Source organism: Myotis yumanensis, unplaced genomic scaffold (genome assembly GCF_028538775.1).
Source record: "Myotis yumanensis isolate MYYU_CA2020_CCGP unplaced genomic scaffold, mMyoYum1.0.hap1 SCAF_1, whole genome shotgun sequence".
In the NCBI taxonomy this organism is placed as follows: domain Eukaryota; kingdom Metazoa; phylum Chordata; class Mammalia; order Chiroptera; family Vespertilionidae; genus Myotis; species Myotis yumanensis.
Genome location: NW_027223752.1, coordinates 10778785 through 10792341, shown reverse-complemented (window position 1 = coordinate 10792341; position 13557 = coordinate 10778785). Strand labels below are relative to the sequence as shown.

Here is a 13557-nt window from a genome sequence, read left to right as displayed (position 1 = left end):
TTAGTATAATGTTTTATCACTGTTGTTTATTTGTTCATTAATTCATTTCATTCCAGAAGTATTTACTGAATTCTGCATAGTAAAGCACTGTGCTGGCTGGCACCTGAGCATACAATGCTAGGATCAAAGCCAGACGTGCCCTTGCTCTCACAGAGCTTACAATCTAGTGGGACATACAGACATTAATCAAATAATTATAAACGAAAATGTAACAATGCAATTGTGGTAACTGCTATGAAGGAAAGGAATAGAATAATGCTATAGTAATCTACAAGAGAGTGATTTTATGGTATTTGTTTCTATTGAGCCTCTATACATGAGCTAAAAAATATCACTATTTATGTTAAAGTCACAAAGAAATTATAATATGTATACAGTGGGAAGAAAGTATCCATCAAATAAACTTCAATATACCATGTATCAAGACAATATGCTAAGTGCTTTGGAATACACGAAAATTATGACACTTTCCCTATGAAACAAAAGATCAATCCGGGCACATAAATATAAAAAAAATAAAGGTTATATATCTACATCCTATAAGATTTTAAATGGAAATTAACTACTTAAACCTAATTTTGTCTATCCCCATTTTTTAAAATTATTTTTTTTCCCATCAGCCGAATTACAGAAATTGGATGAGCTCCTTTGAGGTAACAATACATTGATTTTATTTTGTTTAAGTCTTACCTAGAGATCTCAGCTTGGGAATTCTTCTCCCCATCCACAGTGAAAGGAGATGCTCCAGTTAGTAGTTCATACATTAGGACACCTAAACTCCACCAGTCAACTGCCTACAAAACAGCAATTTCATTTGATAGAATATTAACTAACATGTAATTTATAAGAAAGAAAAATGAACAAAATAAAGCTGTATATTTGGCAAATATTTTGAGAAAAAGATTTTGTACATAGCTTTTTGTGCAAGGAGTATTAAATTAGCTCATGCAAGACGTTTAGAGAACAAATATCCAGGTATCCTCAGTACAAAATTTAAATGCGTTCTAGTTATTTTATAAATAGTAATGGTTTTACTTTGGTTAATTAAAAATAAAAATTTTAATTTAAAATAAATTTTAAAAATCTTAAGTAAGTGAAATCTTTGGATTTATGATAGATGGGGGAAAAGTACCACTTATCATTTTTTTTTTACCACTTAACATTTTTATTAATTATTCAGCTCCAATAAATATTATACAATTACTTAAAGTCAAAGAACAGAAATAAAACAAAAATAATCACCTAATCAATTCCTCTTATAGAACCTATCACATAAAGCTAATAGTCTTCATTGTAGGAAGCATGATGAGATTTTAAATAATGTAAAACAAAATGTGGTCTAAATTGGAAACCAATTTATATGTGTAGTTATCTGAACTGAGAACACAACAAATTACACATAATTTAAAGAATACTGATATACTGAAAATTATTTCTTTTATAATTATGCAAATCAAGATTTCAATAACAGTTGAATATAAGAGCTTATGCCAATGAGATATTATCTGGATGCTAAAGTTTTAAACTCTCTGCTTCCAAATTTGAAAGGTAAGGTCTTAGAAAAATGATGCAAAATGTATGAGCCTAGAGATACTTTAAGGAAAATTCATAACAATGACACAGAAAACAGGCTGAGGCAGGCTGAAACAAGAGTGAGTGCCAGCCTGGCACAGCAATGAGCATGTTGTATACATTATATCTCATTTAACCCAAAGTCATCAAGGTGTTCCATGAACTCCCATTGACTTAGCTGTATTCTGGACCGCAGGCATGTAGCAATCCTAGGAATAATATAAGGTTTTCTTTCCTACAAATTGGTTCCATGAGGTCTTAGCAGGTAATTTAAAAATTTTAATAGTTATAAAGGCCTACCAAATTTTCCAATAGTTTCAAAGAATGCCTTGACATGAACTAAAACAGCAATTTAATTCTTTTATTTATAGAAGCAGTTTTACTGCCATCTGAGTCAGGAACCTCAGAATGTTCTGCTTTTTGATTTGAAACCAGGCTCTTAAATTGATACGGCTCTACACTAAGATGTGAAAACTTGGAGAATAGGCTTTAAACATATGGTAAGTCCTTAGCAAATATTCTCCACATTTAAGACAGTTGGACTGTATATGTGGGGTTTGAAACGGGATGCAGGAAAGGGGACAGTGAGAAGCAAAAAATAGTCAGAATCCCTATTTGGAGAAAGTTATTAATAAAGCAAAAGTATTAAAAAAAGAACTGAACAGGTAATACAGGCAGAAAAAATATGTGACCTAGATTTTGTAGCATAACTACTTAGAAAGCCTCTTCATGGCCTTCATTTTGCACATACAAAGGAAAGTGAGGAGGAAAAAATTAAGCTGTTTAGAGGACTTAGGAAAACAATCTTAGACTATCTTGAATGCTTAAAAAGGATTATTTTCTTTTTCCAAGAATTGTTACAATGATTATTTCTGTTGAAGAGATAATCAAGAAAGTCTCCAGTATTTCTACAAAGTTAAAAGCAGAAACTGGGAATAAGAAAGCAGGAAAGATTCTCCATTCAATGATCTCTTAGAAAGCAAATATCAACCTAAGGTGAAACAGTCAATTATATGTCCCATATATCTTCCTAACAAAAACCAATAATGCCAATAAGCACTGTCCAAAATCATCCAGCGTGACTCCAACAGGAACAGTGGACAGTTTATGCATTCACAGACATCTCTGTATTGCATTGTGGCTCAGCTGTGTCCTCAAAGACCAGCTCCCATGCAACAGAAAATGAATGATTTTTATTTTAAATAGAGTTACTGGTGCTTTGCTCAAGATATAGATTCTTATTTGAAGAATTAGTTGCTTTTGAGGTTTCTTTTTATCAAAGTTATCCTATAAAACAAAAATTATCCTCGCCAATAAAACCTAAAAAAAGGGAAATCTATTTCTATTCTCTTTTTCCTCCAAAACACTAGATATCATGATGTGTTCATGTATACAAAGCAAAGGAGAGAAAAAGTAAAAATAAGACACCACCAGAATGAGACTCTGTTGAAGAGACTATACCTAAGTTATAAACAAGGATTCTTATTATATATTTTATTGAGATATACTAAAAAAAGTGTCAAAAATAGAACATACCTTGTCATGTCCCGAATCTCCTCCTCTGATGATATCTGGTGCCATGTATTCAATAGTGCCACAAAATGAATATGCTCTTTCAGCCTTAAACAAACAATCAAACAAAAAGGGATTTGATTTCAAGCTGGTATGACGAGTGACAAAAAGAGAAGGTTCATAAGACATGTCAATGATTGAGATTAATTACTATGTACAACAAAGAAACGTAATGGCAGAATCTACTAGACAGACCCTCTTCTCACCAGAATAGACCATTACTTACACAGTATGAGTCCTGGATAAAGGAAGACTTCCCATGCCTGAAATCTACCACCATTCATTCACCCGTGCATCCACCATCCACTTAGGAATCCAATCATTCACTCTTCTTCTTCTTCTTTTCTTTATGTGCACAGATTTTAATTATTGGTTTCTTTAACCATTCTTTTCTATAAGACTGTAAACAGTCCAAGTAAGACAACATGAACTGCCTAATACTTTACTATGGATGACTTTATTTCCACACTAAAGGCCTGGCGCATGAAATTGTGGGCAGGTACGGTCCCTAGGCCTAGCCTGCGATCAGGGCCATCTTCCCAAGCTGCCGGCCCCGCCCTCCGCCACCACCCACCTTGGTTCCCCGTTCGCCATCAGCAGTGATTGGAGCCTGCGGGCCAGAGGGGGAGGGACCAAGAGGTCAGCCCATTCTGCCTGCTCGCCAGTGCTGCCATCCACCCCGGTTTCCCATTTCCCATCTGGTGATAGGAGCCTGATGGCGGGGGGGGGGGGGGGGGGGACTGAGAGGTCGGCTGTTCCTTCCCGCTTGTTTGCCCCATCCTCACCACAGGTTGCCCTTGGTGTGTGGGGCGACCGGTGGGGTGGGGGCCTTGGCCTGGTGCCGCCTGCATCCCCCACCACCCACCCTGGGTCCCCATTTGCCATCGGCAATCAGAGCCTGCCAGGCCGGGGAAAAGGACCAAAAGGTGGTCAGTGCACCTCATAGTGACTGGTTGAGCGGTCATTCTGGTCATTCTGCCGTTATGGTCGCTGGGCTTTTATTATATAGGATAGGCAAGACTGGGAGAACACTAGAAAACTTGGAGGGGGAAGGAGGCCAAATGCTAATAAAGGGAATACTAAACCTAACGATAAAAAAGAAGGAAATTTTCCTACCTCACCATCTTGTCTAGTTTGGCACTGAAATCAGAATGTTTAGTGATGATGAACAAACTGTTTTTAAAGCTTTTCTCACCCTAGCCAGTTTGGCTCAGTGGATAGAACATCGGCCCTTGGACTGAAGGGTCCCAGGTTTGATTCCAGTCAAGGGAATGTACCTTCATTGCAGGCTGATCTCCATCCTGGTCAGGGCACATGCGGAAGGCAACCAATCGATGTGTCTCTCACATGAATGTTTCTCTGTCTCTCCCTTTCCCTTCCACTCTCTAAAAACCAATGGAAAAATATGCTCAGGTGAGGAGTAACAAAAATATAAGTAAATAAAGGAAGATTTTCTCTTAAAGAAAGTTGTTTCTTCTTTGTAGAATTTTAAAAAGGACTAATTTTATATAGCAGGCTAAAAATTAATTTAAGAAATTGAAGCCATTTAAAAAATGACCAATTGTGTCATAAGACTCATCCCTACATAAAAAGATCTAAACTAATGCAAATATGTTAAACGGGGATAAAGAATTCCTCTTTAATAATACACATTTGTATGGCTATATCTGAAACTTTTAAAGGCACTTTGGCGTCATTAAAATACTTTTAAAAAATTATTTTAGAGCAAGCTCTTCAATTTATACTTTACTCTTCTTTCACTAACAAAGGTTAAGAAAAAGAAGCATTCCTCTTATTTACCATTTTTTAATGGAAAGAACTCCATTCTAGCAATGCTACCAAAGTGGTAGAAGTCCCCTATTCTGTTGGCTAAAAGTTAAGCCCAGATATAATGAATGTAATAAATTTATTTAAACACTGTAATAATAAATGTATTAAAACTACTTAATACTTAATTAAAATACATCCTATCTAATAAAAGAGAAACATGGTAATTAGCCGTACATCCGCTACCCTTCCCATTGGCTAATCAGGGCGAGATGCAAATTAACTGCCAGCCAAGATGGCGGCCGGCAGCCAGGCAGCTTAAAGCGAACAGGAGGCTTGCTTGCTCCAGTGACTGCGGACTCCAACGTTCCCCACCTGACTTGCCGGCCTCTCAGCTACAACTCTAAGCAACTATGTTGCAAATATAGAAGCTAAACAAAACCCCAGAAACCTGCTTTACTCAGCCGGGCTTCAGCCAGCCGGACTGCAACATTGTATCAAATACAGAAGGTAAACAAAGGCCAGAAACCTGCTTTCAGCAGCCGAGGCCTCAGGGCTAAAGCTGGCCCAGAATAAAAAAAAGAAAAGAAAAAAAGGAGCGGTTGGGAGCTTCAGTCACCCGCCAGCCTGAAAACAGCCCTCAGCTCCTCAGCCAGACTGGCCAGGCACCCCAGTGGGGACCCCCACCCTGATCCAGGACACCCTCAGGGGCAAACCAGCCGACCCCCACCCGTGCAGCAGGCCTCTATTCTATATAGTAAAAGGGTAATATGCCTCCCGGCACCTGGATCAGCGTGACAGGGGGCAGCGCCCAAACCCCCTGATCGCCCTGCAGCTCTGTGTGTGACAGGGGGTGGGGCCACAACCTCCCTATCCGCCCTGCTCTGTTTGTGACAGGGGAAGGCACCCCAACCCCCTGATCAGCCCTGCTCTGTGCCTGATAGGGGGAAGCTCCCCAACCCCCTGATCGCCCTGCGGCTGTGTGTGTGACAGGGTGTGGCGCCCCAACCCCCTGATCGGCCCTGCTCTGTGTGTGACAGGGTGCAGTGCCCTAACCCCCTGATCGGCTCTGCTCTGTGTGTGACAGGGTGCAGCGCCCCAACCCCCTGATCAGCCCTGCTCTGTGGGTGATGGAGGGCGGCGCCCCAACCCCCCTGCCCCCCACGGACCCTGCTCTGTGTGTGATGGGGTAGAGCCATAACCTCCCCATCGGCCCTGCCCTGAGTGTGACAGTGGCGGCGCCCCAACCCCCTGATCGGCCTTGCTCTGTGGGTGATAGAGGGCGGCACCCCAACCCCCTGATCCGCCCTGCTCTGTGTGTGACAGGGGGGAGCTCCTCAACCCCCTGATCGGCCCTCCTCTGTGTGTGACAGGGTACTGAGCCCCAACCCCCCTGATGGGCCCTGCTCTATGCATGACAGGGGGCAGCGCCCGAACCCCCTGATCCGCCCTGCTCTGTCTGTGACAGGGGGCGGTGCCCCAACTCCCCTATTGGCCCTACTCTGTGAGTGACAGGGGGGAGCTCCTCAACCCCCTGATCGGCCCTGCTCTGTGCGTGACAGGGGGGAGCTCCTCAACCCCCTGATCAGCCCTGCTCTGTGTGTGACAGGGTACGGAGCCCCAACCCCCCTGATGGGCCCTGCTCTGTGCATGACAGGGTATGGAGCCCCAACCCCCCTGATGGGCCCTGCTCTGTGAGTGACAGGGGGCAGCGCCCCAACCCCCTGATCGGCCCTGCTCTGTGCATGACAGGGGGTGGCGCCGCAACCTCCCCATCGACCCTGCCTTGAGTGTGACAGGGGGCGGTGCTCCAACCCCCCAATCGGCCATACCCTGAGCGTGACTAGGGGTGGCATCGCAACCTCCTGATCCGCCCTGCTCTGTGCATGACAGGGGGCAGCACCGCAACTCCCCCATCGGCCCTGCTCTGAGCCTGACCAGGGGCTGCACCTAGGGATTGGGCCTGCCCTCTGCCACCCGGGAGCAGGCCTAAGCCAGCAGGTCATTATCTCCTGAGGGGTCCCAGACTGCGAGAGGGCCCAGGACGGGCTGAGGGACCCCCTCTCCCCCCCGAGTGCACAAATTTTTGTGCACCGGGCCTCTAGTAGATATATAAGCAAAAATAAAATATGTTCTATAATTCATTTATTTCTTTTTAGGTGCTATGTAAACTGAAAGATTACTATCCACCTAGAAACTAAAAGAAATTCCATTATGCATAGATCTGAAAAAAAATTTTTTGTTTAGCTGGCAGAGTGCTACTGGATAGCTAATATAAATCATATGTCAAATGTCATTATCTCTCTGCTTCATCATTTCAATACCAAATGTTAATTTTGTATCAAACTATTGGAAAGAATAAAGCCAAATAAAATGTATTTCATATAAACTTGTGTATAAAAAGTAATGAATAATTTTTAACATTTTGTTAGAGATGCTTACACAGGAAAAAAATGTATTAAAAAGCAGTAATCTGTTCACTAAATTATTTAAAAAATTAGAAAATTACTTTAAACAAACTTCATAAAACTAAAGCATGGTTTTAGTTAATATACTATTTACTATGTAATAACCCTTTTTTGATATTAAGCAACCATCATTATGTAGATGACATAGAAAAACACATTAATATTACTAAGCCATAGTATTTATCATTTTATCTCATCTTAAAAGACACCTTTAAGACATTATATGCTAAGCCCTGGCTGGTGTGGCTCAGTTGGTTGGAGTGTCTCCCATGCATTGAAAAGTTGCATATTGGATTCCCCACAGGGCACATACCCAGGTTGTGGGTTTCATCCCAGCTCGGGGTGTATGCAGGAGGCAACTGATTGATGTTTCTCTCTCTCTCTCTCTCTCTCTCACCCTCTTTCCCTCTTTCTAAAGAAAAAAAAACAATCAGTAAAACGTATCGTTAGGTGAGGATTTTAAAAAACACACAAAACATTATATGCTACATCAAGTTTAGTTATACAGAAAAAAAAATTCTCTAAACTGGTTTGTGAGTAAAAAGATAATGGGTTTTGATTTATTGACTTTCTAGATTTTTATTTAGAAAGTACTCTTTTTAGCAAATACATATACATTTTCATTTATAGGAAACACCATTTTGAAACTGTATTTCCTTCTAAGTATGAGACAATAATTACATTTTACAAACTGAAAGTTATGAAAATCTGTATTCTCTTCTTTAAAACACTAGATATTCACAAGATTAGTGTACAAAGGGTATGAAACATACAGATTTTATTGATTAGTGCCAGAAAGACTTCCCGTGTCTTACTTTTCTGACAATGAGAACTATGCAGCTCAGTTCTTTATTGTCTTGACAGAGAGTGAGCTGAGAACCACACTAAATGCTAGAAGATATTTCCTCCACCTTCCAGCTCTCTCTGAATTCACTTTAGCTTTTTGTGTTTGTTTTTTTAATCATCACCCAAGGATATGTTCATTGATTTGAGAGAGAGAGAGAGAGGAAAGGAGAGGGAGGGGGAGAAACAGGGAGAGAAAGACATCGATATGAGAGAGAAACATTAATCAGTTGTCTCTTGTTCTCGCCTCAACTGGGGATTGAACCCACAACCTAGGTATGTGCCCTGACCGGAATCGAACCTACAACCTTTGGGATGATGCTCCAATAAACTGAGCCACCCAGTCAGGGCTAGCTTTTCTGTTTTGTTTTGTTTTTTGTTTTTGTATGTGTGTTTACATTAATAAATAATACATAATTACAGTGGAGCCTTGACTTACGAGTTTAATTCGTTCCATGACGGAGCTCGTAACTCAAATTACTCGTATGTCAAATCAAAAAGTGAACGAGTGAGACACGTGATGCTGGGCTGATGTTGTGGCGTTCACTGTGACGTTCGCTGTGCCAACTAGTGGTGGGGTATCTGAAGCTGGCTCATAACCTGAATTTTAGCTCGCAACTCAAAGCAAAAAATCGGCCGAGAGATGGCTGGTATCTCGAAAAACTCGTTAGTCGGGATACTCGTAAGTCAAGGCCCCACTATATTTATTTGATGGAAATTCTAGGAGACAGAAAAATTAAAGTTTAAGTGTCGGAAAGTTCCAATAATGGAGGAATAGTAAATAAAGGCAAAGCACTTCTTAAGTATCTCAGTGTGTTTTTTTAAAAACACTGCCATTTTAGCCCCTTGCAATTCTGTATCTGCTTCCTCGTCCTCTGCCTCAATGGAAGTGTTACTCCCTCTGGGTTCTGACTTTCAGAATAATTCCAGTCATTCTATAAGACACCAAATTAAAGAGGTGTGACAGGCAATGGTTTCTAGTGGGAGGCAGGAAAGAATACAGGGGCATATGTTAAAGCTATCACAAAGTTAAATATTGTGAATGAGAATCGCCTTAACGTGTGTGTGTGTGCACCATCCTGGCAGATAATACAGAATAGTTATACTTAAGTGACCAGCTGACCAAAGAGGCTTCCCTCTTCCTTAGACAGAAGAATCAGATAACACTGGATAAAAAACTGCTTTCCTTCTAATGAAGAATCCAAATAGGAACTCAATTGCCAAACTCTCAAGTATTTCTCAATAAACACTAGATTAAATGATTCCTATTTTCTATTTGCTAATGTTTTATCCTGCTCTTACCTGCTCATTATTGATAAACATGTGAGTTAAATGTAAATTACCAATGAAAAGAAGTTTTTCCACATCCTGTGTTTTTTCCCCCCTAAATTTGAAAATTCTCACAACTATCTGGAAATGTTTGATTTTAAGTGACTATCTCATTGCTAATCATCCATGACTTTGTTCACAATACAGTAAGGGTAACCCTCAGGAGTCAGCCATGAGGAGGGAGCCGAAAACCAGCAATGTAGGCATCCAACCTATGCTACGCGGCACAAAGGGAGAAAAGGTAATTCGTTACAGGCCTCAGCAATCCAGAAGCTTGACTGTAGATACTCTTATGAGAACAAAAAATGAGGCCCTCAGCCGAAATGGGGTGGACTGAAATTAACACCCTTGTGTAAACCTTGGAACCTAAGAAAGCTGAACCCTTAGTAAGTGTGAAGTCTAGAAAAATGAAATTCACTACCAGCATAGGTTTGTTTCAATTTGGGCCCTAGCTTAAAAAACAAACACTCCTCTTGTGAAATCAAAGTGTTAGGCTTGTATATTTTGTAGATATGGGACATGAATTTACTCTTCCCCCATGGCATGGGAAAAGTGAAAAAATCAGTGATACTCTGGAACCAGAGAAATTCCCACAACTTAGCTGGTCCAGAATTCGCATGAATAAAGCCCTGGAGGCACAAAATTACTAAACAAGTAAACTGGAGTCTATAAATACAACAAAAAGAAGACTCCATAAATACAACAAAATTATTTTAAACAGAACAATCTACACTAATAAAAGACAAACATGCAAATTGACTGTACCTTCGCTATGCCTTAACCCATGCCCACCAGCCAATCAGAGCGACTATATGCAAATTAACCCAACCAAGATGGTGGCCGGCAGCCACAGAGCTGGAGCGAGCAGGAGGCTTGGTTGCTCCAGTGATGGAGGAAGCCAAGCTTCCCGCGGCCGGCTGTAGCCTCCGCAAAAGGCAACAAAGTTTCAATTAAAGAAGCTAAATAAACCCCAGATACCTGCTTTCAGTCGGGCTGTGGCCATGGAGCTGGAGCAAACAGGAGGCTTGGTTGCTCCAGTGATGGAGGAAGCCAAGCTTCCCGCGGCCGGCTGTAGCCTCCACAAAAGGCAACAAAGTTTCAATTATAGAAGGTAAATAAATCCCAGAATAAAAAAAAGAAAAAAAGGAGAGGCTGGGAGCTTCCGTCGCCAGGGGGCTTAGTGAGCCTGAAAACGGTCCTTAACTCCTCACCCAGACTGGCCAGGCACCCCAGTGGGCACCCCCCACCCTAAAGGGGGTGTGGCCAGCCTGAAAACAGCCATCAGCCCCTCACCCAGGCTGGCCAAACCTCCATGGGGTGAGGGTCCCCCACCCTGAAGGGGGTGTGACCAGCCTGCAAACAGCCCTCAGCCCCTCACCCAGGCTGGCCAGGCACCCCAGTGGGGACCCCCACCCTGATCTGGGACACCCTTCAGGGCAAACCAGTCAGCCCCAACCCATGCACCAGGCCTCTATCCTATATAATAAAAGGGTCATATGCAAATTGACCCTAACAGCAGAACAACTGGGAATGACTGGTCTCTATGACACACACTGACCACCAGGGGGCAGATGCTCAATGCAGGAGCTGTCCCCTGGTGGTCAGTGCGCTCCCACAGGGGGAGCTCTGCTCAGCCACAAGCCAGGCTGCCAGCTGCCAGCACAGCAGTGGTGGCAGGAGCCTCTCCCGCCTCCTTAGCAGCACTAAGGATGTCCGACTACAGCTTAGGTCTGCTCCCTGCTGGTAAGTGGACATCCCCCGAGGGCTGCCGGGCTGCCAGAGGGATGTCTGACTGCCAGCTTGGGCCTGATCCCCCAGGGAGCGAGCCTAAGCCAGCAGGTGGACATCCTCCAAGGGGTCCCAGACTGCAAGAGAGCACAGGCCTGGCTGAGGGACCCCCCCGAGTGCACAAATTTTTGTGCACTGGGCCTCTAGTAATCTATAAAAGACCAGTATGTTGTAAAAGAGGAAAGATATGAATGAAGGAAAATATCCATACAACAATATAGCAACATAGGAAAGATTAGAACGTTATGAAAAAGAATCAAATAGAACTATATAATTGAAAAAAAATATAGTAATAAAAAATAGAGTAAACATAGTAGACACAATTAAAGAATTCGTAAAATAGAACATATACTTGAGAAAATTATCCTGAATGTTTTAAGAGTCCCAAGCAAACTAAATAAAAACATATTCATAGGTGATGCATTTCTATAGTGGTTAGAAGAGTGTTTGCCTTATAATAATTCACTATACTTCTGGTTTTTGTTTTGTTTTACTTCACAATAAAATTTTTTTTTAAAAAAACCTAGTCCATTCCTAGATATATCTATACCCAGTGAAACAATCATTAGATATGCAGGGCAAAATTAAGGCATATTAAGACAAAGACAGAATTTACTATTTACTGCTCCTTGTTAAAAAAAACCTAAAGGTTGCACTTCAGAAATAAACTAAACTCACAAGCTAAGAGTAAGATGTAAGAAGCAACAGTGAGCAGAGGAAACAGGTAAATATGTGAGAAAATCTAAACAAGTATTAAATTTATAAAATGAAAATAATAATTATACAATAATGATTAGTTGGAAGAAATAGAACATAATCCAGGACTAAAATAATAAATAAGCAATAATATGTAAAATGATATAGATAACTGAAGTTAAAACATTCCAATGTTCTTGAAGTGGTCATGACAATCATAGACATAATGGTTCATTTTAGACTCTATTAAAGTCATTATATAATTTTAAAATGTCAGGGTAATAACCACTAAAAGAACAGAAATAGGGTATATATATATATATATATATATATATATATATATCTTCCCTCTAAGGATGAATATATAATTTCATACTCTTAGAGGGAAATAAAAGAAAGTAATCTTAATCATTTAAATAGAAGGCAGGAAAGGAGGGGGAAGAGCAAAGAGAAATTATGGTAAAAAAGAAAAACATAGTAAAATGAGAAAAATAAAAATACATCAGTAATCATAATATACAGGTTTAACTCACCAGTTAAAAGACAGAAACTCTCTGGATCAAAAACAAAATCCAGCTATATGTTATTTATAAAAGGCATACCTAAAACATAATGACAAAGAAATATTGAAAGTAAAGAGATGGAAAAAGATATATCAGACCAGCACTAACCAATAGAAAGCTGGAGTATCTTTTTTTTTGTTTGTTTTTGGAGTATCTTATTAATAGCAAGAAAATAAACTTTAAGGTAAAAAAAAATTATTAAAATTGGGTAGGGTCATTAAATAATAATAATAAAAGGAATTCACCAGGGGAATAACTTTATTCCAAATCTGAATACCCTCAAAATTTTTTGAGGAGACTTAACCTATATAAGCAAAAATGGAGAGATCTTCAAGAAGAAATGGACAAATCCACAATCATAGTATTTTAACATATCTCTTCTATAACTGACTGGTCAAGCAGGACAATAATTAGTGAAGCTATGGAAGATATCCGAATGTTTATAAATATATACAAAAATTTTGTATCTAACAATTAGTGAATACACGGTCTTTTCATATAAATGTAAGACATTTATAGAAATTAACCAAGTAGTAAGTCACAAAGCAAATACCACAAAAATAAAAACATATATTTTGTTCTCCAAACAGAAAGCAAATTAGAGCTCATTTACAAAAAGACAACAAAAAATTCTATGTATGTGAAAACTTAAAAACCTATTTGTAAGTAATTCATGGCCCAAAGAAGAAAACCACAATGAATATGAGATTATTAGAATAACAATAAAAATGCTATATGTCAGGACTTGTGAGCTACATCTAAAGCTGTTCTTACAAATTGAATTTTACTTTAAAAGATTAAATATTAGTGAGCTAGATTTCCAATATAGCAACACAGGAAAGATTAGAACGTTATGAAAAAGAATCAAATAGAACTATATAATTGAAAAAAATATATAGTAATAAAAAATAGAGTAAACATAGTAGCCCAGTGCACAAAAAGTTCAGAAAAAGAATATG

The 13557-nt window shown here is 40.0% G+C and overlaps 1 protein-coding gene across 5 annotated transcripts in view; it reads right to left on the bottom strand.

Moving 5' to 3' along the window:
* The window catches only part of LOC139009544 (ribosomal protein S6 kinase alpha-5-like), a 121580-nt gene that overhangs the window by 39794 nt on the left and 68229 nt on the right, over positions 1-13557 (bottom strand). For 4 of the 5 annotated variants that reach the window (XM_070413808.1, XM_070413815.1, XM_070413823.1 and 1 more), the window contains 2 exons: positions 3109-3192; positions 691-794 (listed from right to left, as the gene is read on the bottom strand). In XM_070413808.1, the coding sequence (XP_070269909.1) occupies positions 691-794; positions 3109-3192 (188 nt within the window). Of the gene's footprint in view, positions 1-690; positions 795-3108; positions 3193-12568; positions 12638-13557 lie in introns of those variants that run through there. The other variant, XM_070413832.1, reaches the window with a different exon arrangement.